Source organism: Centroberyx gerrardi, chromosome 21 (assembly GCF_048128805.1).
Source record: "Centroberyx gerrardi isolate f3 chromosome 21, fCenGer3.hap1.cur.20231027, whole genome shotgun sequence".
Taxonomy (NCBI): Eukaryota; Metazoa; Chordata; class Actinopteri; order Beryciformes; family Berycidae; genus Centroberyx; species Centroberyx gerrardi.
In genome coordinates, this window is record NC_136017.1 from 15,728,795 (window position 1) to 15,753,672 (window position 24,878).

The window sequence follows — 24,878 nt, forward strand, 5'->3', positions numbered from 1 at the left end:
TTATTAAAGAAGTGACCGGATGGTTTGTTTCCATATATTCTATACATATGTGCTATACAATGGAGAGGACAGAGAGAGAGAGAGAGACAGCATTAATCAAGAATTCCAGCATAGGACTGCTGACCCAGGATCAGTTTTGTCTTTTAACACGCCGTTTCAGTTTAGTAGAACAGTTTCATTTCTTCAGCAGACGTGCTTCAATAGGAGTTCAGGCAGCACCACTTTGTTCCATTAAAAAATAAGTCTGTAAATCCAAGTTTAAGTTTACCCAGGTTATTAGATGTCATTGAATGCACCAGGAAACACAGTGGAGCCCAGGGCAAAATGTATGCTGCTTTATGAAAATATTCTACAAAAGTGAAGTATAGCTTCCAACGACAATTCCATCAAAATTCTTATAGTTTTGTTGTTCTGCAGAAGTAGACATTTCCCCAAGAAAGAGGTTTTTCTTTTGAATTTTGTGTTCTCAACATCAAGGAAAATGCAGTTTGTTGACAGAAAAATTATGTGGACAGAAATTTTCCTCTACCTTCACTAAGCATCTAAAATTATGAAAAAAGTAGATGTTTAATGGAGATACAAGAGCATGAGTGAGGTTTGACAGTTGTAGGATAGCATTTTCTTTGATCTTGAGACTGTTTAAAACTCAAAAGAAACAAAGTTCGCAAATTTCAGGAAAATTTCAACTTTTGCAGAATTACATAAAAGTAAATGATTCATTATGACCATAATGGGGCACTCCAATAACACTGAGGGGCGTACAAAGCTCATGATTTTTGTATGGGATTATTTTAATTTGAGTTTTACAAATGCCAATTACGTTTTTATGGACATTGCGCCTTGAATCCCATTTAAAACCAATTGTATCGTTTCAAAAATGCATGGGTGTCACTGAGAAACTGTCAGTGTTTTTATGTAAAGACGGACTTTCACTTTGAAATATTTACAATATTTCAAGAATCAAGTCTCCTCCAGTGGTTTACGCAACCGCAAGTGATAATGTTGGGAGAGAGACGGCTCATAGGGCCAAAATTGACTAATTACTCTTAAACTATTAAAAGATTTGATTTTGTTAAACACGATCCAACTTTCTTGTTTATGTCTTAAAGGCATAAGAGCAGATACTGGAGGAGGAAGACCACACTTAAATAATACAAACAAAAAAAACTCAATAAAATTCTTTACATCAACCAAAATTCAGTCAAGGAGACATCTGAGTCTGGAGAGCTTGCTCCGTAGTCCAGAAGCCCTACAATTCATAACTGTTCATAACTGTTCATAACTGTTCATAACTGTTTCTCATTTCTGTTAACCAACACATAGAAGATTGGTAAGACACTGGTAGGAAACAAAACTATTCGGTAAAAAAAAAATCAACAAACCATCTAACTTTAGATATTTATAGAAGGATGTAAACAAAGCAGAAGGGCAACTTAAGGTGGACGCTTTGACTGTACAATATGAAACTCTAAGGGGAATTGGATTGGAGCGTGTGTGTGTGTGTGTGTGGGGGTGTTACTCTGTATGTAATTCTCTGTATATTTCTGAATCAAACTTGCATTGAACTGCTAAACTGACAAAACAAACTGTTTTTCTAAGCAGGGGGGTAATGAGAAGTAGGGTTAGACCGATATATTGGTTTGCTAATATTGTCCTTTAATTAAATATCAGATATCAGCCAATCAGTGTCGTCTATCTGTGATATGATGGAGGTTCCTCCCTGACCACAGCTACAGAAAAACATGAAAAACATATTCATTTAACTTTTCAATTATGTTTTCTGACAATTAAAGGCAGTAATGAGAGTTTCCCCTCCACTGAAAAGGCGGGGTGACTTTAAAGAGCTGCTAATTTAAAAGAATTCAAGTCTCAAATATCAGCTTTCCGCAGCTTTAATCCAAAAGATATCGGTATCTGCCTTCTAAAACCCATATCGGTCGAACCCTAGTGAGAAGACGAAAGGCCTGTGTGTTTGACATGTAAAGATGCATATATATACACATACATACATTTGTGCATATATGTACATACATGTGTGTGTGTGTTGGGACTAGTAATTTGGCAACTCTGCAGAGAAAAAAGGCTTTTTTTTCTGTTATTTCATTCAAATGTAAGGTAGCCCTATTTGACTTGGGGAGCTCAGTTCAAAATAAGAGCAGACAGCAGCTTTTGACTAAACTGTTTCACACTTTCCATCATTCTTGCTGTGCTGAATGTGAAGCAGTCTGTTCGGGTTTCATATACTCTGAGATAGATCTTCAAGTCACAAGGTCTGAACGGTTTATGCTACTAGACTGTCTTTATTGTGTTCGCCATCGCACTGTTTGTTCCTCTGCGATGCCATTCGGCGGGGTTTTGGACTCTCGGTTGTGATGTCATCACTTGGCGACCGCCTCTGGTTCTGTCCTCCAAGGCATGACATCATCTCCGCGTGGAAGCGCTTTACTGTCCGCTGCGATGTCGCGACCGCACACTGATGGCGTACCCCGTCCTCCACGTCAATGGAAGCTCCGTCTGTCGGCGTCGTCCGTCGCTCTACCGGTGTCAGATGTTTGACGATCGCCGGCCCCTGGTGGCGCCCAGCGAGGCTCGCAGCCTCGGCTCTCTGGCCCTGTAGTGGAGTTGGAGTGAGAAATTACAATGAATATTCCTGCGAGCGAGCCATCTTCCAAATGCATTTTTCTCTCAAGATTTCTCATTCGTAGTGATGGATTACCTTTACCGACCAAATTCTAAGTCTTCAGTCGTGTTCTATGCTGGCTGGAATTGAATGGGAGTGAATGAGCCCGAAAGGTACTGCAAAACTGATTGCCTTTAATTGTGATGCATGCATGTAAAAAAAAAAACAGTAAAAGTTAACAATAAAGGGATGGAAAATCTAAAAAGTGAACATAAAAATCAAATCACACTGGAATTGTCCTTTAAAGTCATAGGCTTTTTTCTGGTGAGTCTCCACATGAGTACTAATATGTCTTAAGCCCCATTGAAACTGATTAGTTTTACTGGAGAAAGTCCTGTAATTGTGATTATTATTAACAGTAATTTTAATCCAATATTAATCTGCGATGTCTATAATTTTTACGTCTGGAACATAAAATAACTGGAGCAAATTACTTGCCATGTTTCAGCACACTTGGTGGTCATCTGATAATTACAATCCGGTTAAAAATGACATCTCCCTAAAGCAATAATGTGTAATGTCTTTGGTATTTAACAGGACCTAATCCTGGTTTAATCCTGGTCCCAGAGAAAGACTATTTAAGCCCGTTTTGTATTCTGTGCTCAGTGAGATTTGGAAGCCAGACCTGTAGTGCTCGTTGAAGTCCAGTCTGAAGCTGAGGAAACGCAGACTCTCGTCTGAACTGGTCATCAGCAACACCAGGAACTGCTGTACGATGCTCTGTGAGAAGGAGGGGGGTCAGGGAGTGGGGGGGGCAACAAAAGTTGGGAGAAGAAGGGAAAAAAAGAGTAGAAGAAAAATTAAAAAGAAGATATGAACAGCTAGACTCCTTTTAAGGAAGAGCCAGAGTGACAGAAAAATCAAAGAATTTGAACTTTTAAATATGTTGGTTTGAAATGGGAGTGTGCTCAAAAGGACTTTAAAACATCTTTCCAGTCTGCAGAACCTGATAAACAGTTGTACTACTCGTATCAAATGACATAAAACTTCAGTGATTTCAGTGAGTGTAGTAATGAATTAATTATTTGGTCTAGAACACACAAGAAGTGTAAAAAATACAGTAAAAAGGTCAGGTTTGTTGTAAAAACTTCCCAGAAATGGACTAGGCGTGCAAGCTGGTACCTGGTAGAAGTGGGTGAGGATGCGGAGTTGGGAGCGCATCTTTGGTATGGTTTCCTGGAACTCCTGAATCCTCCTCTTCTCCTCTGCCTCCTGCTCGGCCGTCACTCCCCACTCCCCCTGAGTTAACACACAGATGTCAGTTAGCAACAGTACAAACTGCTTTACTGCTGTAGTGAGTGGGATTCCCTTTGGTTTTAGGCCTTCAAGCTATGTTTCATCCATTCGTCCATGCCATTCTTTTTCCATTTGTACTGCAGTTCTAAGTGGTGTATCCCAGAAGCCTCCCTCTCTCCATCTCCATCTCCATCTCCCTTCCTACCTCCTGCTCTCTCTCCTTCTTCTTCTCCTCATACTGCAGGCGGAGGCTGAGCTCCTCCAGTGCAGAGCGGTAGAGCAAGTCCTGGGCGCTCTGAAACTCGATGATCTGGTCAAATATGGCCCTCAGCTGGTTCAACAGAGACTGGACGGACAGACAGAAACAAAGAAATATAGGGAGAGAGGGAGAGTCAAGGGGATTGTAGGAAAGAGGAGACATACGTTTCATTTCGATTGATAACTTCAACCTCATTTACTTCCAGGAACTTAGCCTTTGTGTGTGTGTGTGTTACCCTGCTGTTATTGTCCAGCAGGCATCTAGAGATGATGGTATCCAGGAAGACATCGTGGGCGGCGATGATGTGGTCGAGGTCCTGAGCCTGCTGCACTTTGTTCCACAGCTCGTCCCAAGAGCACTCTAGCACCTACACACACAATTTAGCAATAGCAAATGTAAATTTGAGAAATTTCAAAAATTTCTGCCACCCCAATACGTCATTTTGTTGCCATTATAAACTCCCTCAAAAGCAGTCATGCAGTGCAGTGCTACATCTACTGGACAAAGTAGATCATCTCTGAGCTTGATAATTACTATACTTGGATATCAGTGAATATTATATGGCCTGTGGTAGTGACAGCACTGCTGGTAGCCTGACCTCGAAGGTGATGTAGTACTGCATCTGGTGGATGAAGTGGACCATCTCCGAGGCCAGAATGTGACACTGATGCAGCACACCGGACAACTCTGGAGAAAACAACAACAAACAAACAAAACACATGTAACGTTCTTACAGGGTGTCTGCAAGTTTCATCAAGTTAACTTTAAGACTTTTTAAGACCCCAAACATGCCAGGACATGGGAATGTGAAGAAAACAAATGTGAATTTACAGTAAACGTACTGTATGTGCAAAATCATGCTCTAAAAAAAATCTCTCCTGGCCTCAAGAGCATTCTCCGAGAGCGTGTGTGTGTGTGTTTGTTAATGTACCAGGCATGGTCTTGAGCAGCTTGGCGTTGCACATCTGTCCCTTCCAGATGTCGGTCAGTGTGTATTCCATCCTCTTTGCCCTCCACAGGAAGTTAAACACACGCAGGTAGTGGCCCATACACTCCCGCGTGAACACCTGGAGCCCACGCACACACACAGATATATTTATATATGCAACACATATGAACAACACATATAAACACTCACTCAGAGAGACACAAATAACCATACAGGCTGACACACACATTGCCACATACACACAGTGGTGATGCCTCTTCAGCAGCTAGAACAGCAATGTACAATATGGTTTGATTTGTTTGAGACAGCAAGTGTACGTGTGTGTGTGTTACCGTAGCGATAGGTCCATCCACATGGTAGTCCAGACTGAAGACATCCCAGCCTGTATCACCAGGAGACACCTAGAGGCAACAAACACACAGATGCCAAAACATGAGGACATGTTGAAGTCTGAATTGCTCGCTTTGTCTAACCTTTCTTTCCTTGTGAGGACAGTTGGCCACCGCTAGAATAGAAATGCAAGAACACACACACACACACACACACACACACACAGCATTACCTCCAGCAGGCGTACGTCCAGCCTCTTGAGGATCTCTGCGTTGTCATACTGGGCGTTGGTGGCTCTGACTGCCGTCTCCAAGATGCCAGTGAGGTTGTGCTGGTACAGAGTGGTGGCGGGACGGACCAACTCCGGTCTGGGACAGATAGGAAAAGATGAAACTTTATTGGTCCCCATGGGGAAACTGGGTGATAGAGACACTGGACACAACCACAGTCTACCAAAGTGTGCTAATACCATTCCATAAATATTACACTCCCCAAAATGACCACTGACTCTTTATACAGTCATGTACATGTTTCTACCTCGGACGCCTTATAAAGGAGCAGACGTCTTAGGAGTTGTGTGTGTCCTACTAACTTGAGCAGGTCCATGAGGTGCCTGATGAAGTCCCCCTGGCCCAGCAGCAGGTATCTCCTCATGGCCTGCAGATGCTCCAGCAGCAGGTAGTTGTGGTTGAGGACGTCCAGCAGGTATTTGCTGGTGTCGAAGTAGGCGGCGTCGATCTTGCCCTGAAACGCCCCCTCCAGGTCCGACAGCAGCTCTGCAGCTAGGGGACCATTTGTAGATGTAGAGTTTTTAATACGGTTTGACTGATTTTTTGCTGTTTTTTTGCCTGTTTGTAAAGCAGTTTGTAACTTTTGTGTTAAAAAGTGCTGCATAAATGACTGTAAATCCGCTCTAGGTCCAACAAGACCTCTGCAGTTGGACAGAGAAAGAGAGAGAGCAATGCCCTTCAACACATAAAAGCTAAAGATCAAGCTCTGGTAAAATGAGGTCCTAAAGATTGTGGAATCAATAGAATATGGCTAAATATACCTCCTTCCTCTCCATAATCAAAAGGGTAGAAGGACGAGGCCAGTGAGCGGTAAGAGCATCGATCACTGCCAGTCCACTGGTCTATATATCGATGTAACCATATCAATACGATGGGGAGGTAGAGACTGGTGGCGATACAAATGGAACATCCGGGAAGTGAAAGCGTGGGGAATAGAAAATGGCTTCTTGTTGGTCAATAATAATATTAGCGTGCTTGAATCAGCAAAAAGACACCTAAATTCCCCCTGACTTACTCCTATTATTTATTATGATTAGTGTGCTTGATTAAGTGAGAGCACAGTCAAAAAAGAGAGAGAGACCTACCATCTTTGGATGTGTCTGCAGACTTGGACGCTGGTGTGATTTTGCCCGGCGGCGTTCTGTCGTGACAAACCTGATGCAGGAAGTTGATGGATTTACCGATCAGGAGAACCTAGGAGAGAGAGAGAAAGAGAAAGAGAATGTGAATCATATGAGCTGGAAACTGAATTCATCAGCACTGGTGAGACCACAGATAATTGTCTTGGAGCAACTTTCACTATTAATAGTGCTATATCAGCAGCACTATTGCGATGATGATGTCTGTGGTCCTGTGTAAGGTTCGACTCCCTATTCAAAATGTATGCACTCAATGTACTGTGAGGCGCTTTGTATACAAATGTCCACTGGGGATGCACCAATCAATCAGCTGCTGGCCGTAATTGGCCGATAGACATTCTAAATTGGTAATCAGTGATCGGCCGATTACCAATTCAACTGCCTGATCACATTATAAGCCTACATTCATTATTCATGCCTGTGTGCCATTTGACAGTAATTGGATAGGGTCTTTTTATTTGCTCATAGAGAATGTGCATGTCTGTTCTTTAAATGGCTTTGCTGTTTTTCATTTCAGAAAGACCTGGTCATTTCATTTCACTCGATTATTGGATTTATTCACTATTTTCAACCATTAATAAACAATGACAGCTCAAATATATTCATTTCTGACATTATATATGATCAGAAACATTTTAATGTATTGGACAGTAGACATATCCTTTTTCATGTCCAACTGCTGAAAGAGGTGAGTAAGATCTATGTTTGGATAAAAACTGATTTATTTGCATGTGGTTAGGCCAGCAATGTCATACAGCCATTAGATGAATGTGGCAAACACAGTGCTGCGTGTGTGTGTGTGTGTGTGTGTGTGTGTGTGTGTGTGTACCTTGCGGGCCTGGTCCATGGTGATGAATGAGGGGATCATCGACTTCCTGAGGGAGTACTTGTCATGCCACAGACGGTCCGTCTTCACGTTGGGGTCCGACGCTACGAAGAACTGCACCACACACACAGTTAAATGCACAATGTGACTTTCCCCACTAGGGTTAACATGTATTGAGCCAGAATTGGCCCTTGATCAAAAGTCAGATCTGATCTAGTCAGTGTGGTTCACCTCTGATATGATGCAGTTTGATTGGTTACATATTTACTGTAGAATTGATCAATACTACACTGGTTGTCTATGGGAAGCTTGAATTGATTCTAATGAGACATTTTGATCAGAGTACATACAAGTATGCATGAAGTTTTATTATTGTTTTTAACATGATCATCCTGAGTTTCAATGGAGAGCTTTAGTGTCCCAGCTACCACCTAATACGCTGGGAACAATCCTACATTTTACACTTTGGAGTGTATTGTAACGTTACAGAACATTATGTGGCTGAACACCCAACTAGGGCTGCAGCTATCGATTATTTTAGTAATCGAGTATTCTACCGATTATTCCATCGATTAATCGAGTAATCGGATAAGAAATACTTTTGCTTTATTAAAGAGCAATAGTAAATATACAAAAGAGAAAAGCTGTCCGCACGAAGCTGTCCATACGACACTGTGATTTACTGAAAACGAGGTGAAATAATAATTATTATTGATATTTATTACTAGGCCTAAATATCATACAAGTTCATAAGACTGGCTAATGTACATTTATTTACTATGTTGAAGGGTTGCCCTACACCTGCTGACCCTACTCACTGCAATCAAACTAAACTGAATATACCTGCTGTATTGGACTGGTGCATTTTAGGCTCCAATTGCTACTTACACCACCTGATATTTTGCTTTCTGGGGTATTTTATGCATCACTGTGAGGGGAGTAGGTGTGTGTGTGTGTGTGTGTGTGTGGGGTGTGTGTGTGTGTGTGTGTGTGTGTATGTGTGTGTGACTATCATAATAATAACTGAATGAAGCTCAGGCTTTCACAAATTGACTGCAGCATTTTATTTTCTGTGGTTATTTTCTTGAGCAAAACTTAGCTAACTTAGGGACATCATAACTAGCCACCATATTGATTTACGTTCTTAACTAGCCATTACATATAGCCATAATTAACGTGCATTCTTTACTAGCCTTCATCTCATCCCGTTCTAATATTAAGTGCTGACTCCGCCCACCCGGGCCAGTTTCGGCGTACGCCGGTAGCAATTACAAGTGGACCCTATCCTACAGTCCCTGCTCTCAGCGGAGGGAAGGAGCTACGCTGTGTGTGGGAAGCGCTGTGACCGTCAGACCTCTCTGGATTAGACAAGCAAGTAGAGAAAACCGGCATCAGCCGAACCAATTTATTGCCAAATGCTTTGGGATTCAACACATTAACATTGCTTCCCATGGTCAGAAAAAGTCGGCAGATTTGTCGCTAGTCGCTTTTGAGAAATAAAGTCGCCAGGGGGGTCTGAAAAGTCGCTAAGTCTAGCGACAAAGTCGCCAAGTTGGCAACACTGGATCCGAAACTTTGGACACTTTCTGTCGTTTTCTCTGGCCTGTCTCTTCTCTTCGCCCCTCGCTATTTTCTCTCTCTTTCTCCAGCGCGTTGTGCAACAGTAATAATCATCCGTGCGAAACACTGAGCGTGTATATAGTTATATGGATTAAACGAAGCTTCGATGCAAAGAATTTGCATCGATGATTTTTAGTAATCGAGTTACTCAAGTTTCTCGAGGAATCGTTTCAGCCCTACACCCAACCAATTGTGATTTTACGCATTAACAACACACATCAAACGCGTTTGTTCGCAAAATGTATTTCACACATTTGCAAATACCCATTTACAACTACAAAGTACATCCCAAGTTTGGAAATTGTGTCACACACACATTTTGCTTTTCACATTTTACAATTAGTAAATCATGCTACAACCTCACATCTTATAATACAAGTACAATTTATTTTGTCAGTTTCTCTCCAATAATTATGAGTGTTATTGAATGCATGTGTTAGTTAGGGTTAGGGTTGAATGGCGTAATAACTTTTTCTCTGTGTTCTTGAACGCAGCACTTTAGACTGGAACCCAACGATAACTACTGGTTAATGCTGGACACATTAATAGTCTGTGTGTGTGTGTAAGAGAGAGGGAGAAATAGAGAGAGGGAGGGAGGGGGCAGGGAGAAATAAAGGAGAAGCATCCATCACTCGGCTCTCCATTAGCCTCCTCTCATCACTCCTCATTTAAGACGCTGCCACCCCCTCTCTGTCCTTTCCTCTCTCTATTTCTCTCTCTCTTCCCTCGTTCTTCTAAATTCCCCCAGGCCCCCAGCAATGTTCTCTTTCACTGGGGTCAAAGGTCAGTGTCAGTTGAACAGTACAATGTTCCGGAAATGACCAGAACGTTCCTGCTGGTTTCACGCATGGCGGTCATTTCCCTCTATAGAAGACAACTGGGATAGTGTATGTGCCTAAATATTCCATATGGGTGGAAAAGATCAAGCAAACACTCCACAGGGCCACAGAGTCACTCTCCCTGCCTCCTGTGTGTGTGTGTGTCTGTGTACCTCGTGGTAGGTGTCTTCTAGCTCTCCGTCATAGATCCACCTATAGAGGAAGTTGAGGATGGGGTGTGACACCAGGCTGAGGATGTGTTGGACCAGCGCTCTCATCTGCGGGTCTCCGGTTTTGCCGTAGGCGTGTACCGCCGAGGCCAGCTCGCCTCCCTTCCGTCCTGGACACACACACACAGTATTTGAACAAACAATGGCAAACATCAAAGGATTAAAATATCAATCCTTTTATCTTAGCAATTAAACATTGTGTTGCACCCAGCCCACCCCTCCGCCACACACACACACACACACACAACAATCCACATACCTTGGCAAAAGTCGACGAGGGCAGCCAGTGTTTTGAGTCGCACTTTGGGGTCGTATGTCCAGACCAGCAGCCTCCTGAGAGTCAAACTGCTCTCTACACCCAAGTTCACGCCCTGGTCATCCTCCACCTGCAGCTACAACACACACACATACACACACACAGTCAAACAGATGGACACAAGCAGAAGCAGGGAGGGAAATGACGTCAGATTGGAAAGCTGCCATCTTAAAGCACTCTGTCGCTGGGATTGAATCTGTTCTGCTGCTGTGTTCAGGTCATATGGGAACTGTCAGAACAACATGATGGTTAAAAGCGATGACTTGGAAGTGTTCACGCTTTTGAACTCGCTAAAGCTGTCAAGATGCTTTTCTGTAGTTTTCTGTAGACTTTTGTTGCTCCTGATCAGCTTTTTCATACCTGCACAACATTGAAATGTCAACCACAAAGCAAAAATCCAGAAATTAGTTGTGTCCTGCAATGGCATTTTAAGAGTTGTGATCACAAAATGACTTGCGTGATGAAAATCCTTAATTTCAGTGATTTTACCTGAAGCAAATATATCATTCCCTACACTTGACTACAGGTATTTCATTGTTGGTGATGTCAGGAAGTCAGAGAAATCAGGGTTCATCCACAAACCCAGAGTTCCCAAGTAGTATTTACCATCTGAAAGCTGAGGTGAACACTATTTTCTAGTAGAATTTACCAGCTGTAACATGAGGTGAACAATATTTTCTAATAAAGCTTGTATCTAACATCTTTTTCATATGACCTGAACTCCTGTAAGCCAGTCTATCCCTGCAATCACCACTCAAATCCATGTGTTCAAACTGCATTTTAAGTGCAGTTACCTGGGAATGGAGAACAGAGAGGAGTCTGTAGTACTCCTTCAGCTCCTGGTGGAGCGAGGCACAGAAACTCTGGAGAGAGAGAGAGAGAGAGAGAGAGAGAGAGAGAGAGAGAGAGAGAGAGAGAGAGAGAGAGAGAGAGAGAGAGAGAGAGAGAGAGAGAGAGAGAGAGAGAGAGAGAGAGAGAGAGAGAGAGAGAGAGAGAGAGAGAGAGAGAGAGAGAGAGAGAGAGAGAGAGAGAGAGAGAGAGAGAGAGAGAGATATATGTGTTAGTGGAGGCTGATACACACACATATACAAGACAAATGAATACATGTGGTAAATGAAGCAGTCTCCACACAGACACATACCTGTCCGACCAGGCCAAAGGCTCGGTCGAGGCTCCTGGCGTCGGTGTACTTCCTGACTTTGTTGTGGAGCCAGCCCAGCTCGGCCAGCCGGCTGCTGGTGTCCCTCAGGGACTTGCACAGCACCACCTGGTGACACACAGCACACATTACAACATGAATGCATAGAAGACGGAGAATAGGAGAAAAACTGGGAGGATGTGACAGAAACAAATGGGAGTTAATGTCAAAGAAAGAATGAAAAGCTGAAAAATCACTTAACTAATGTGTACATTGAAAATGCATTGTCTCCCACACGTTCGATTGACATTAAATTTTACTGCACACATCCAGCCATCCATGCGATACACATTTGCCTCCAAGGACCATCAATGTATATGATAGTAGATTTTCTGCCATTTTGAATTTCCTTTCCTCTATGGCATTTTCATTTTTTGACCCATCAGCACCAAACTTCATACACAGCCGAAGGAGACAGATACACCAACCCCAATACTAAATATACTCTGTACTCTGCATCGCTGCTTGATTATAACTGTTATTAAGGGATGACATGGTTCTTATTGCCCTGTTGTTTGAAAGGCATTTTCTTCGACTTTGCATTAAATGATGCAGTACATTTTCAGCGGTTTCGCTAACATGCTTATCCAGAGAGGTTTACAAAGAGGTTAAGTGGCAAAAGACGAGTCCAAAAATATCCCCATCATTGACTAATGTATCACTGGTCTGAGCAGCTCCTTGTCCATCGGCCTGGTCACAACAGCTTGGCCATAAGTCTATGTTTAGCACAACTGAGAAAGTAGGGGACAGGTCTTCTAATGGAAATATTAGAGCAAAGGCCTTCTTATCAACACTAAGAGAGAGAGGAGTGTGTGTGTGTGTGTGTGTGTGTTCAGAGAGGGGGGGGGGGGGGGGGTGAAAGAGATTGACAGGACAGACACAGAGAGAAGAGAAGAGAAAAGAGTGGTCGATGTGGCTGGGAGCCAAAGAGCTTCGTATTGATCTGTTGAATCTTTCTAAAGCTTTTAAAGCCAGATCAACAACGATGGTCTTGATATCAAATTTACTCTGGATGTGTGCTTTTGTGTGTGTGTGTGTGTGTGTGTGTGGGGCAGCCACTGTGTCAACACTGCCTCATGAGAAAAGCTGTCCGTCATGGAAACAAATTCTCTCCAATAGATCATAGCGAAGGGGACAATCAACATCACAGTAGGATATGAAAGGACTGGCTCACAGCAGTTTCGGTCCATATCTATTTAGTAGAGCAATAAAATGTAAGTGGCTGGAGAATAAAAAAAAAAGCCTCCATCTCCACAGGTTTATCTCAAAACAACGCGCTGTGTAACAATGGCCCTGGCACTTCTTCATAATGTCAAACTTTCCGTCAGTCAATTTACCATTCATCACATATGAATGGACTATAAGGCCGATTATAGCCACGATTTGGTAGCATGATTGATTTTCAAGATTGGAGCGAGTAAACGCTGGTTTGTGGCGTCATACAGATGATCTAGTAGTGTGTGAGGGTTCAGGACTTTAATCTCTGGCCTCCTGATCCAGTCAGGACCATCACCATTATTTCAAACATGATTTTTACAAGTCGAATCTGGAGTCTTGACGTCCTCCTGTAGTATGCGCTGGTCAACGAACGGTGAAGTGATCTCGGTTTTGTGCCGTAAAGCAAGCCAGCAGATTTCCCGCTAAATCCCACCCAGTGGCACACAATGTAAAATGCAGTGTAGAGGCTGGTAATGTTCTTGGCGGGGGCCTCGTTTGGTTGCGGACATTATACTAACGTCTCAAAATGAATGTGGTAATGATTTATTGATGTTGACATGTTACACGTAGCATCTTTAAATTAAATGGTTTGGATGGGAATCTATGAATTGGCGATGAGTGTTTTTCCTGCTTAGCTCCACCTATCCTTCTGTAACCATTAACAATGCTATGACTGCCAAGTCAGATGTTCTTGTATGGTCCCTGCATCAAGCCTTGTGATTACACAACTAAAGATGAGGAACAGGTATAGGTACAGGTTTGGATTAAGATGTTAGGATTAAGTCATGCTCTAGTGAGGCTGAGATCTTGCATCTCATCTGGATGGATGGATGGATTAAGTCTCATTTGCTGGGTTAGAATGAAGTCAGGTATAGTTTTGGTCACAAACAGTTGACTATCTTTCTGACCTTGTAAATTTTACCTGTGCAATTTTATCCTCCCTAACTAGAATTTAAATGGGGCAGTGATGACAATCAGCATTTCCATGGCCAACATAACCTACAACTGTGGTTAAGTCACTGTAGTCTTTCTAGCAGTTATCCTTGATGATAAAGTATATTTAACGTTACTGGTTTAGAGTCAGGTTAAGGTACTTTGATGTCAGCGTCATTAGCTGTTCTGGAACCTGATCTTGAATTAATTTAAGCCATTTTCAGGCACCGATTTGAACCCTGCTTCAAAACTATACCTCCCACTGCCATTTGGTCACCTTGTTGTCTGTGTCGCAGCAGTTGTTCTGGGATGATGATGAGAAACTGCACTGTTAAGAAAATATGCTTGACTGTCTGGGACTCCTGCTGAACTGATAAAGGATATTAACAGCTATACAAGGTGAAGTAGGTTGGGGCCTTGCTGGCCTTACCTTGCTGTCTATTTTGTAGCAGTTATCCTGGGCGCTCATCTTGATGAACTTGCCATCGATGCCCTGGAAGACGTAGAGGATGTCCCGCACCAGCGACGCCTCGCTCACCTCCGCTGCACCCACAAAGGACAAGGGAATAAAAATGACAAAGAGATGGAGAGGATTTACACCTGGCTCACGCTTAATGCTTTCAATGAGTTACTCTGAGATGGAAGTGCATTCGTTTTAAATGAGAGAATCTGTTACCGCTACATCATTATGTTGCGAGTGTTGTATACATTGAATGTATTCTACTTATGCATTGATGCATGTGTTAAAACCAATGCTGTTTGGTCCTGTTTTTTCCTACTTCTCCGGGAAGATTTTTTGCAATGAATCAGAGCTGCAACTAAACTCAAACATTTCCACAGTGAATCAGAGTTGCTACCAAAGTTTATGTTGTTTATAACTCAGGTTATCTGCAGTTTTCAGAAAAACAAATTTAAAGCTACACTAAGCGATTTTTTCTGACCACTAGAGGGTGAGAGAAACTGCAACACATTTGTAAACACACAGCAAAACTACTGGACGGAAGCCCCTTAAACGTACCTATGGAGAAATATCGCCGGTTACCAGTCATGCTTTGCCAGATTTTTCTCCCGCTGAAGGTTACATGTCCACAATGACAAGTGAAGAGGTAGGTAGCAAGTTTACTAGTTGAAAACGTTTACTCACTCGCTTCATCGAGTCGCCATTACCCTGGCCGACAACAACACAGCTGGTCCGTGTGTGTGGCTGTTTGTTTATATCATAACGTTTCACAGAAATCTCCACGTAGCACACTTTAGTTTCAGGATTGGTTACAGGCTCTGAAATCGCTTATTGCAGGTTTAATATTTTTTTTAAGACATTTTTAATGCTACCTAGAATTCAATTTAAAACCAATTTAACACCAAAGTAAAGAAATAAAAATCTGTCAAACAGCCTTTTTCAAATTGAACAACAATTGAACAAGCAGATGCAATGAAGACAAAACATGCTTGGCATACTGTATTAACCCTGTTCTGTCGTCATCTAAGAGTGGACATGCATGTGGATTAAACGTACTGACCAAATGTAAATGCAAGTAATTTAATACAACAAAAGAAAAAAACTACTACTGGTCCCATTCACATCTTTTAGAAATACACAATTCATGGCATTTACCTTATTTTGTTTGCCTTACTTTCCCAACTCTGCTTTAACCAGATGACACCAAATGTCATGTCCGACATTTTAATAATTGTTAAGGCCTTAAATTTAAATCATTATTTTTTTAAGGACCCACAGAAACCCTGATACTACAACTGATAACCACGTCTGATCAGTGTCATGTCAATACGTCTGAGTCACAGGATCCTTACATAGCACTCAGTTTGCAGCAACACAAATGCATCACGGATCAAGTGCGACGCCAGCGTCAACACGGTGGATTGTTGGGAGTCGACAGCTGTAGATTTAGTGAAGCTATGGAGAACTGTTGACGCAGAGTTGGGGCAGATTACATCTTTAATGACACAGAGGATCCAGTCAAAACTTGGCTTTTCACTTTTTCTATATTCACCACAGTGGCTGGTGGAATAAAACAAGGGATGTAATTCATTCATATGAAACTACTGATGTGTCAATTGGTGCCTCTGATTTCTGACTAATAGAGCGGCTGGTAGAGGAGAGAAACTTTCCCAGCTACAGACACTGAGCAAGATGTGGAGTATCTGCAGTTTTAGGTCAGATAATGAGAGAACAAAAGGACACAAAGGTAATGGGAGAGCAGTGGACAGACTTTGAAATATTTCTAGTTTTCCACTGCTAATGAATTGCGTTCACTGTACGAAACATGCTTTGAAAATGAGGCTTAATTGATGGGGTGTGCATGGTTGTACTTAAAGGATAATTCTAGTTATTTTCAACCTGGGCCTCAGTTTTTGCCATCATGCCGAACAATTCTGGGAAAAAAAAAATCTAACTTTTTCTACGATGTTTGCAATTACTTATTATAATGTTTGTCCCTGTATGTTGCTGACTGTTTGACTGCTGGAACTGAATTATATCATGGATTTCATGAATGTGTTTTTTGGTCTCCACTCTGGTCTCCACTAACAAATCATCTCTGTTCACTAAATCATGCAAAAAGATTCCCAAAAATGTTGTTTCAGGAAGTAGTTTTGTGGGAAAATAATGACTACTAATGCCTCCCTGTTGAACTCAAGCTAACGTGCACAGGCACCGAGAGAATCAACCTAAGGTAATAACCCAGGATGGATTCGAATAGCTTTTCCCTTAGCTGCCATTTAGACCCAACTAGACCCCATTAGAGCTGCGCCGATCCGCCTGGAACCTGCCGGGGCCGCGGATGGTTTGGGGGCAAAATGAAAATAAATGAGAGGGAACGGAGCGGAGAAAAAGCCAGGCTGCATTTCGTACGGGCCTAAATATAACTGGGGACCGGGTCTGTAGGTGAGACTCACCGTTGGCGTCTCCGTCTCGGCGCGGGCGGAGGGCCCTGGTGGAGAGGGCGGGGGGTCCGAGGGGGGGCCTCGCGGCGGGCGGAGCCAGAGCGGAGGACGGGGAGGAGCCTACGGGAAGAGCCCAGGCCAGACGAGAGCCCAGGGGCTGACCGCCGGCCGCTGCCGACTGAGGGGGTTGTCTGAAAAACACACACACACACACACACACACACACACACACACACACACACAGAATTACTATTGAGAGTTTGACTGACATCGGGCTGATATTGTCCTTTTACTAAAAAATGTATATGTCAGTAGTCAGTGTCATCTACCTGTGATATGATGGAGATGATGCAGTTTGTTTGATTACATATCTATTGTAGAATTGATCAATATTATACTGGTTCACTATGGGAAGTCCTATCATTATTATCATCCTGGATTTCAGTAGAGATTTTTAGTGTCCCATGGTCTAAATGCTGTTCTAACCTGACAAGAATACAATTCTGGTGGAAACACTGAATATAAGGAATGTTTTAGCTATAAGCAGCTTCCAATCCAAAAATATCTGTATTGGCTTTTAAGAAACCATACCAGTTGAAACCTGGTTCCTAGGGATGAAATTCAATATATTGCAATAGACAGGTAAGTGATGTGAAATCATACGCATTTGAGAAGCTAAAAATTAACTTTCATATCGAGAGTGTGTGCGCTTGTCAGATTTGGCCAAGGTGTCTGGAATTGTTCAATCTTTGTTAATAAATTCAACAAACAAATCCGTGGAAAGTTGTGCTTTGGATTGAATTTTTCAATATGTGTGAGATTATATGTGCAATGAACCTTTTGCAGTGAAGAAACCTCAAGCTTCTCTCTGTTTGTCTTGGGACTAACAGTTTACACTGTGTCTAAATCTGTCAACACGTGACTCCTAGCTATGTGTTGGACAACACACTCAAGATGGTAAGGAGCCCTTTAAACGTGCATGTCTATGAATAATTAAAGCCCAAGTGGGCTTGTTGAGATGTTCCGATACCATTTTTTCCTTCCCGATACCGATTCCAATACCTGAACTTGCGTATCGGCCGATACCGAGTACCGATCCGATACCAGTGCGTTATAACCTTGAGGTCAAGCACATTGCAGGCAAGAACAATAGTGTAGCCGATTCCTTGTCAAGAGGTTGAAGAGAGTTGCTTAGAAATGGTGGATGAAGTTGTGTAATCCTGTTCTAATTAGGAAGAGAATTCTAATTAGGAAGAGAATTTTAGGGTTAGCCTACATGATGGATTGTAGACCCTTGTGAGGAATTTTCTCCTTTAGCTTTGAGTGGGCTTAGTAAGTGTTTTACATGGAAAATAGGAAAAGTGATAAAGTTTTTTGAAAACGAGAAAGAAAAAAAAAAACCTTGTAAATAAGGATCATTAAATGTTAGTCTAGTGTCAAGTTTGTTTTTTGTTTATGGGGGGAGGAAATTTCACGGCACACCATCTCCCTATTGGCTGTCCTGCATGGCTGTCAGGCTAAGGGGGGATCTTACCTAATCACGGAGCCGGTGGTAGTTTGAAAGGGGGAGACTCCGAACAGGTGTGGGGTTCGGGTTTTTTGAACGGCAATTTTGAGTGTCGTGACGGAGACGGAGGGTCCGTCAAGTTTTCCCCTCTCCTAACGGAGTTTTGTTTTCAAGTATTGTCCGCGTGTTACATGTCTACAAATGAACTGTCAAGTGAGCACCGAAGCCAAACGGTGTTGAACCACGGAGAGCGAGCTGGCGAGTGATGAGCACCGGATCAGTGCCGGGGCTGCGAGGCAACAGGTAAGCCCACATACCTTACCTTTAGCCTGGCAGCCGAACGCTCATCTCTGGGAATCACATGCACAGGCGACCAAGCCCTGGAAGCCCCAGACACGAGTGTTAAAATCCTGAACAATAACAGTATGTTCCCAGGGTTGTGTTTGCCGTGACATAATTGCCGCTCTAAAACAGTAACGTTAGTTGCCAGTGGCAGCACAGCGCAACTTGTTGTGTAGGCTACTGTTTTAGAGCGGCGAAGAAGAATTGATTTCCGGGAAAACGGCCGTTTTATCTGGGTGAAACTACTTTAAAGTTGATTTTTTTCGGGGCTAATAAATGACGTGATATCGGATCAGTGCATGGACTCGCGTACTCGCCGATGCCCGATCCAGCATTTTAGGCTGTATCGGAGGCATTTCCGATACTGGTATCGGTATCGGAACAACTCTAATTTTTCAGGATCTTTAAATCACAATTCAACGCCATTAAACCTTTTTTTATGTTTGGGTGGAGGATTAGCCCTTTCACAACTAAAAAGGTGAGCCCAGACAGCTCGACGGTCATCTGTAAGTGGAGGACTCCTGCATTATTAATGTGGATAAATGGAATGAAATGCCCTTCTAAAGCTAAGAGCTTCGTAAAACAGGTTTATGAGAGGCCAGGCTCAATGACAAACTCATTTTCTAGTGCTAATTGATGCCTCCTTTATTTAGCATTGAGTGTTTTTACAGGCCGAGCATGAAATAAATAACGCTGTTCTCCCCAGAGCCTTTCAGGTGAAGTGTGACTCAGTAATGAAGAGGTGGGTTTGGTTCTGATGAAAGCATTTTTTTAAATTTTTTTTTTAAAATGGACAGTGTGTTGATATGACTGTATTATGACACAACACTTTCAGATGGAAGTCAAAGAAACTGCTTTAATAAAGATGACAACTCAGAGTTCGATCACACCTACAGTTTATTTTCTTTGGACTGAACCATAGTGGAACAGTTGACTCCGTTGCATTTTTGTATTTGGTTTGTTTATGTTCACACTGTCCAATTAAAAGTGAACCAGGGCTTGTAAACAAAAGTCACATGGACTCACAAGAAGCTTGTACTGGACAGAGTTTTGGTAACCTGTCATCCTGCCAGGTTAGAGATTTTGGCAGCAGGTGGGTGGCTGAAATTTCCCTTCTCTGGTGTTCATACTAGTTAAGAACATAAGAAGGAATAGCTGAATATGAGCATCAGTCCAGACTGTGGTTTGCCCTCAGTTAAGTAATTTAGTGGTAGTGTGGGAAACCTTCTGAAACAACATTCAAATCATGGGACACTATAATTCTCAACTGAAACCCAGGATGCATATTTGTGTCACATTAGAATAAATTCAAGTTAAGCTCTTCCCATAGACAACCAGTGTAATAGTGATCAATTCTACAATAAATATGTAATCAATCAAACTGCATCATATCCATCATATCAGAGGTCGACCACACTGAAAGGCTGAATCTGATTTTAAGAGGCCAACATCAGCCACAGTGTGTGTGTGTCTGTGTTTACGTGCACGTTCTCACCCAGCCAGCAGTGACTGTGGCGTTGGCGTGGGTCCGTTCAGCGTATAGACTCCTAGGCTGGAGACGCCGCTGGTGCCCATGCTGGCCGTGAGGCCCCCGGTCCTCTCCCCGTAGCCCAGGGCCAGGCTCTGGGGCCGGGTGCAGTAGAACGGGGTGGAGTGGGCGTCCCTGGGGAGCGCCTGGGCAAAGAGCGCCCCATAGCTGCCAACCTGGGAATCACAGGGACAACAGGAGAAGAGATCTATGACACTTCCAGTACAACAACTAGAAGGGCACTCGGAGAGCGCAGACCTCCGCCAAGGTTCGTGCTATTATTGCTTGTTTGTGAGTCGGATCCGGATCCGCTCCAAAATGTAATGTATTCTTCCTTGGCCCATGCTACACCCTTCCACGAAGTTTCATGAAAATCGGGCCAGTAGTTTTTCTGCAATCCTGCTAACAGACAAACAAACAAACAGCACTGAAAACATAACCTCCTTGGCGGAGGTAATAACTACAACAATAATGATAACAGCAACAACGATTGCTGTTATTGTTATCATTATTATTATTATTATGATAGTATTTACCAAAACAGTTATAAAGCACTTAACAAAAAAGTAAAAAAAAAGAGATGAAAATCAACAGCAAAAGCAATAAACGCAAGGTAGGAAAGATGATATTGACTCTACTATTGTAAAACAGGCTTATGGACACAACTGCACATTAAGCCTTTTTCTTTGTAAAGAAAAGGTTTCCCTTACTGCCAACAAAAAATCATCCAAGACTAAGGGAGAGAGATTGTGTGTGTGTGTGAGTGTGTGTGTCCCACCCTGCTGGATGGTTTGCGGGGGTCTTCACAGAGGCTGAGCAGCAGGTAGAGGACGGACCAGCGATGTTTCAGAACGCCCTGTGGACAGGAAACACAGCAGAGTTACATCAGCAAAACTCACACTTCATCCTAATCTGAGTTGGTACGCTACATAAATGATGGCTACATTAACAATATACAGATAATAATAACATAATAGGGTTAGACCAATATATTGTTTTGCCGATATCGGCTTTTTATTAAAAACCTTATTGCCAATATTCTTCGTTGATCACACAAACATACACACACATAAAGCTCAATTACCAACCTGAGTCTGAAGTTTTCTATGAAGCTCTGAGAACAGAGCAGCGTCTCCCTCTCTCCTCTGCTTCAGCACTGCAACAAAACAAAAATCTATTATCCCTTTTACTGGCAGGTTTGAATGACAACAGGACAGCAGGAGAGGACAGTTTCTTAACGTCTCCTGTGGCAGGACTACCAGCCTCTTTTGGCAGATGAATACTTACTAAGGTTGGAAAATTGTCACCTACAGCAGGGCATCTGCAGGTTTCAAATATAATGCTTCTCAAGTCCTTTTTAATCCTACCTGGAATTGAATTTAAGACCAATTTAAAAACCTAAACAAAGAGAAAAATCGCCAATTTACAATTTGAAGACAACTAATAAAAGCTGTTAAACTATAAATGGGCAGAAGACTGTACACGCAGCGCAAAGAACCTGTCATTGCATGCTGAAAAAACTTCGATATTTTAAGACCTTTTCCAACTTTTTAAGGACCCAGCGGTACCCTGTTCCCATTTTAAAAGGCAGGTAAAATGGTGCTTTCACCTCCTATGATTACTGTAAGACAGAGTGCAGAAAACTACTGATGGGACAGGAACCAAGCTTTCAGCTCATGTCATCCATCACACCTGCTGTGTTGTCAAATCAAGCACAAGAGAGACTGTTGGCCTCATGGTTTAACTTCAGATCAGGGAAAACAGAGACTTAAATGATTTGCTGGCATTTGCTGCCCTCACTTCAGGCCAGAATGGATGAAGCTACTGATGACAAACAGATATCAGTCTCTCCCCAAGTCACAAAATGTTGTTTAAGTAGTGTAAGAAACTGATCATTTGTCATTTTGGATGAAAAACAGATTACAACAAACAAGTGCAGACCCGTACAAGCTTTGCCTTGGGATTTTTAGCTGCACTTCAAACTAATATGACCAAATGATTAATTCAATCCCCTCAAGCACCGTCATAAAAATCGAATATGTGTGCGCATGAAGGCCAGACACACAAACATCTAAAAGACCGATAAGCCTCATTGATCAGCATAATATTTACCAGTCTGGATTACCATTTAAAAACCACAATTGTGCAACCCTTCTTCTGGTAAAGTCCTTAAAAATTCATTTAACCAAGTTCCAATAAGTCCAGGTCAAGTCCTGAGCTAAATAAAGATAAGTGCTGCTCCTTTTTGTTTTATTTTCTACATCAAAGCTCGGGTCGATATTTTCTCACTAATGGCGCTACTTTGGCTACTATGAAAGTCTACTGGGATTTTCTATTATGGTGCAATAAAGGTTAGTTGCCAACAAAACTTGTTTTTTGTGTAGAGGCTCCAACATAAAAGGAATGATTCTCCAGCATAAACACTTAGTGGTAAAGTGCACATGGTGAGCACATAATACAAACAATACACACATACACATACACATACAAATCCACCTAGCAACATCACAGACTGACTAATTCTGCTATTGGATCGAAGAGACTGGCTTTGAAAATAAATAGGTGCGGTGTAATACAATTTGTCTTATGAAAATCTAATACTTGGGCATCATTTGATAAACATCACTATACACATTCATTTCATTAATATGACCAGGGGGAGGCTAAAAGGAGCGAGCGTGGCAGAGTTCCCCTACTGAAGCCTTATAAGCCTAAGGATTTCCCTATGGTGAACTAGTAGAAATGAGTTTCCATGCGGATTTAGATTTGGTCTATCAGACTAGAAAATACTCAGAAATACTAGAACATGTCCTCCTCAACCTCATCTCACTCCAGTCATTAAATACTGTACCTTCCAACAGTTTTTCAGCCAGTAGAGTGAGTTTTACCAACTTCCTCACTTCAGGTAAACACAGCCCAACAACTTATATGAATTCAATGGAGGATAGTGTTAGTCCACATGCTACTCACACTCTTTTTTGATCTTCTCCGACACCAGGAACTCGTCCCGTTCAATAGTGGGAGCGTAGTTACTGCCAATGACTCGCACTGCATACTGGAACTGGTGGGCAACTTCAGCTGGAGACATAACATAGCATAACAATGATTAAAGGTCATGGCACATGGGCAGCATTTTGAGGTAATGTAGAAATTGCCAAAAATTATGATCAGCAGTACTTTTCCTTGTGTGTTTGCTCCTTTTAACCCACTACTTTATCCACAGTCATCTTGTGCTAGTTGGGATATTCCACATCAAAACTGCCTCAAAAAGTTTCCAATGTACAGTATACTTAACAGTGAGGGGTGAGGGGCGATATTGCTTACTACGGAGGTATAAATTAATACATGGGACAAAATAAGTGTGGATAAAAGTATGGTATAAGATTAAAAATACTGTTGATAATACTCTCTGGCAATATTGCCCATTTACAAAGCTTCAGAGTCTTTCAAATATATCATAGGCTTAAGGCTACAATGCTAAATTTGCAGAAAAATACATAGTTGGGACGATATTTTACCACTTGTGCTGCTACATGCAATACTCAGACATGCTAACCTTCCAGAGAGATGCTTGCATCCAGCAAGGGCCTGCAGCTAGCAAGACACAACTACAGCCACAAGAGGCAGGGAAGCAGTGTGGTGTTCAGCATGAGAGCTAACGGTTTAGCAAGCTTACAATACAGTTAAATTGAACAACTAACGTTAGCTACTGACGGGCAGCTGAAGTGCAAACCACGGCTAAAAGAATGAACACAATGACAACTGGAACAAACATGAAGCTAACGTTAACCGGGGGTTTGCACTAGCTAGCCGAGCCCATTGGCTGTCAGCTAACGCGGACCTAGCCTCATACGTGCCGTCCTCTCTTCCATGGATAGAACGTCACGCCAAACTCCATTCATCTCCATTCATCAAAAAATTGGCAGTTTCATGTGGCCCTGCTTATCGGCAAACGTGCAAACCTCGTACAACAAGAATTAAGGCCTTGTGCGATTCGTTAAGATGCACTCTTCAATTCGGCATACATCCAAAACACCACGCAGCACTTATTTCACTAAAATTTAAACTTTTAGAATTGGTTCGCCTGTTATTGTTACAGTCTTCCTGTACCAAAATACACCGTTGTAGGCGGGAGCGAGAAGTGTAAGCCAATTCTTGTTGAAGTTGAATTTTATTTAAATACGAGCTGCTTGGTGGTGGAATTATACGCCGAATTCACCATTAGACCATAATGATAATAAAAGATCTTCAGTTATGTTCTACCACATATACACGTTTGTCAGTAAGCAAGACAACGTTAAAACTATAGATTTTTGAATGGCTATTGACGTGACGTTACCTACATACAAGAGAATGGCACGTATCTGGGCTAACGCGAACCATGCTAGCATTAACTGATGTACCTTCACTTTTCCCTGTTATTCTGCAGCAGAGGCTTTGGAGAAGCACGTTGGGTGATTTCTGATCCAGAGTCGCCATGGTGTCCGTGGCAAACGTTTCGTTTCTTGGTCAGATAACGGAATAAATGCTACGGTTTAATGTGCACTAACTCCAC

The 24,878-nt window shown here is 42.3% G+C and overlaps 1 protein-coding gene across 2 annotated transcripts; it reads right to left on the bottom strand.

The window, feature by feature from the left end:
* On the bottom strand, nt 1-24,878 carry tubgcp3 (tubulin gamma complex component 3). Of its 2 annotated transcripts, none has more exons than XM_078291190.1 (23): nt 24,727-24,878; nt 23,294-23,401; nt 21,412-21,479; nt 21,102-21,179; nt 20,291-20,499; nt 16,959-17,137; nt 14,473-14,585; nt 11,835-11,960; nt 11,488-11,556; nt 10,637-10,769; nt 10,321-10,487; nt 7,713-7,823; nt 6,830-6,938; nt 6,047-6,236; nt 5,687-5,822; nt 5,457-5,525; nt 5,107-5,242; nt 4,774-4,862; nt 4,411-4,542; nt 4,122-4,262; nt 3,803-3,919; nt 3,301-3,400; nt 1-2,622 (listed from the first exon to the last, which is right to left on the bottom strand). In XM_078291190.1, the coding sequence occupies exons 1-23, from the start codon at nt 24,800-24,802 to the stop codon at nt 2,282-2,284; spliced, it is 2,997 nt and encodes a 998-aa protein (XP_078147316.1). In that variant the 5' UTR covers nt 24,803-24,878; the 3' UTR covers nt 1-2,281. The 2 variants fall into 2 exon arrangements, with proteins under 2 accessions (XP_078147316.1, XP_071765035.2); XM_071908934.2 differs by having other exon boundaries at nt 2,433-2,611; nt 3,306-3,400.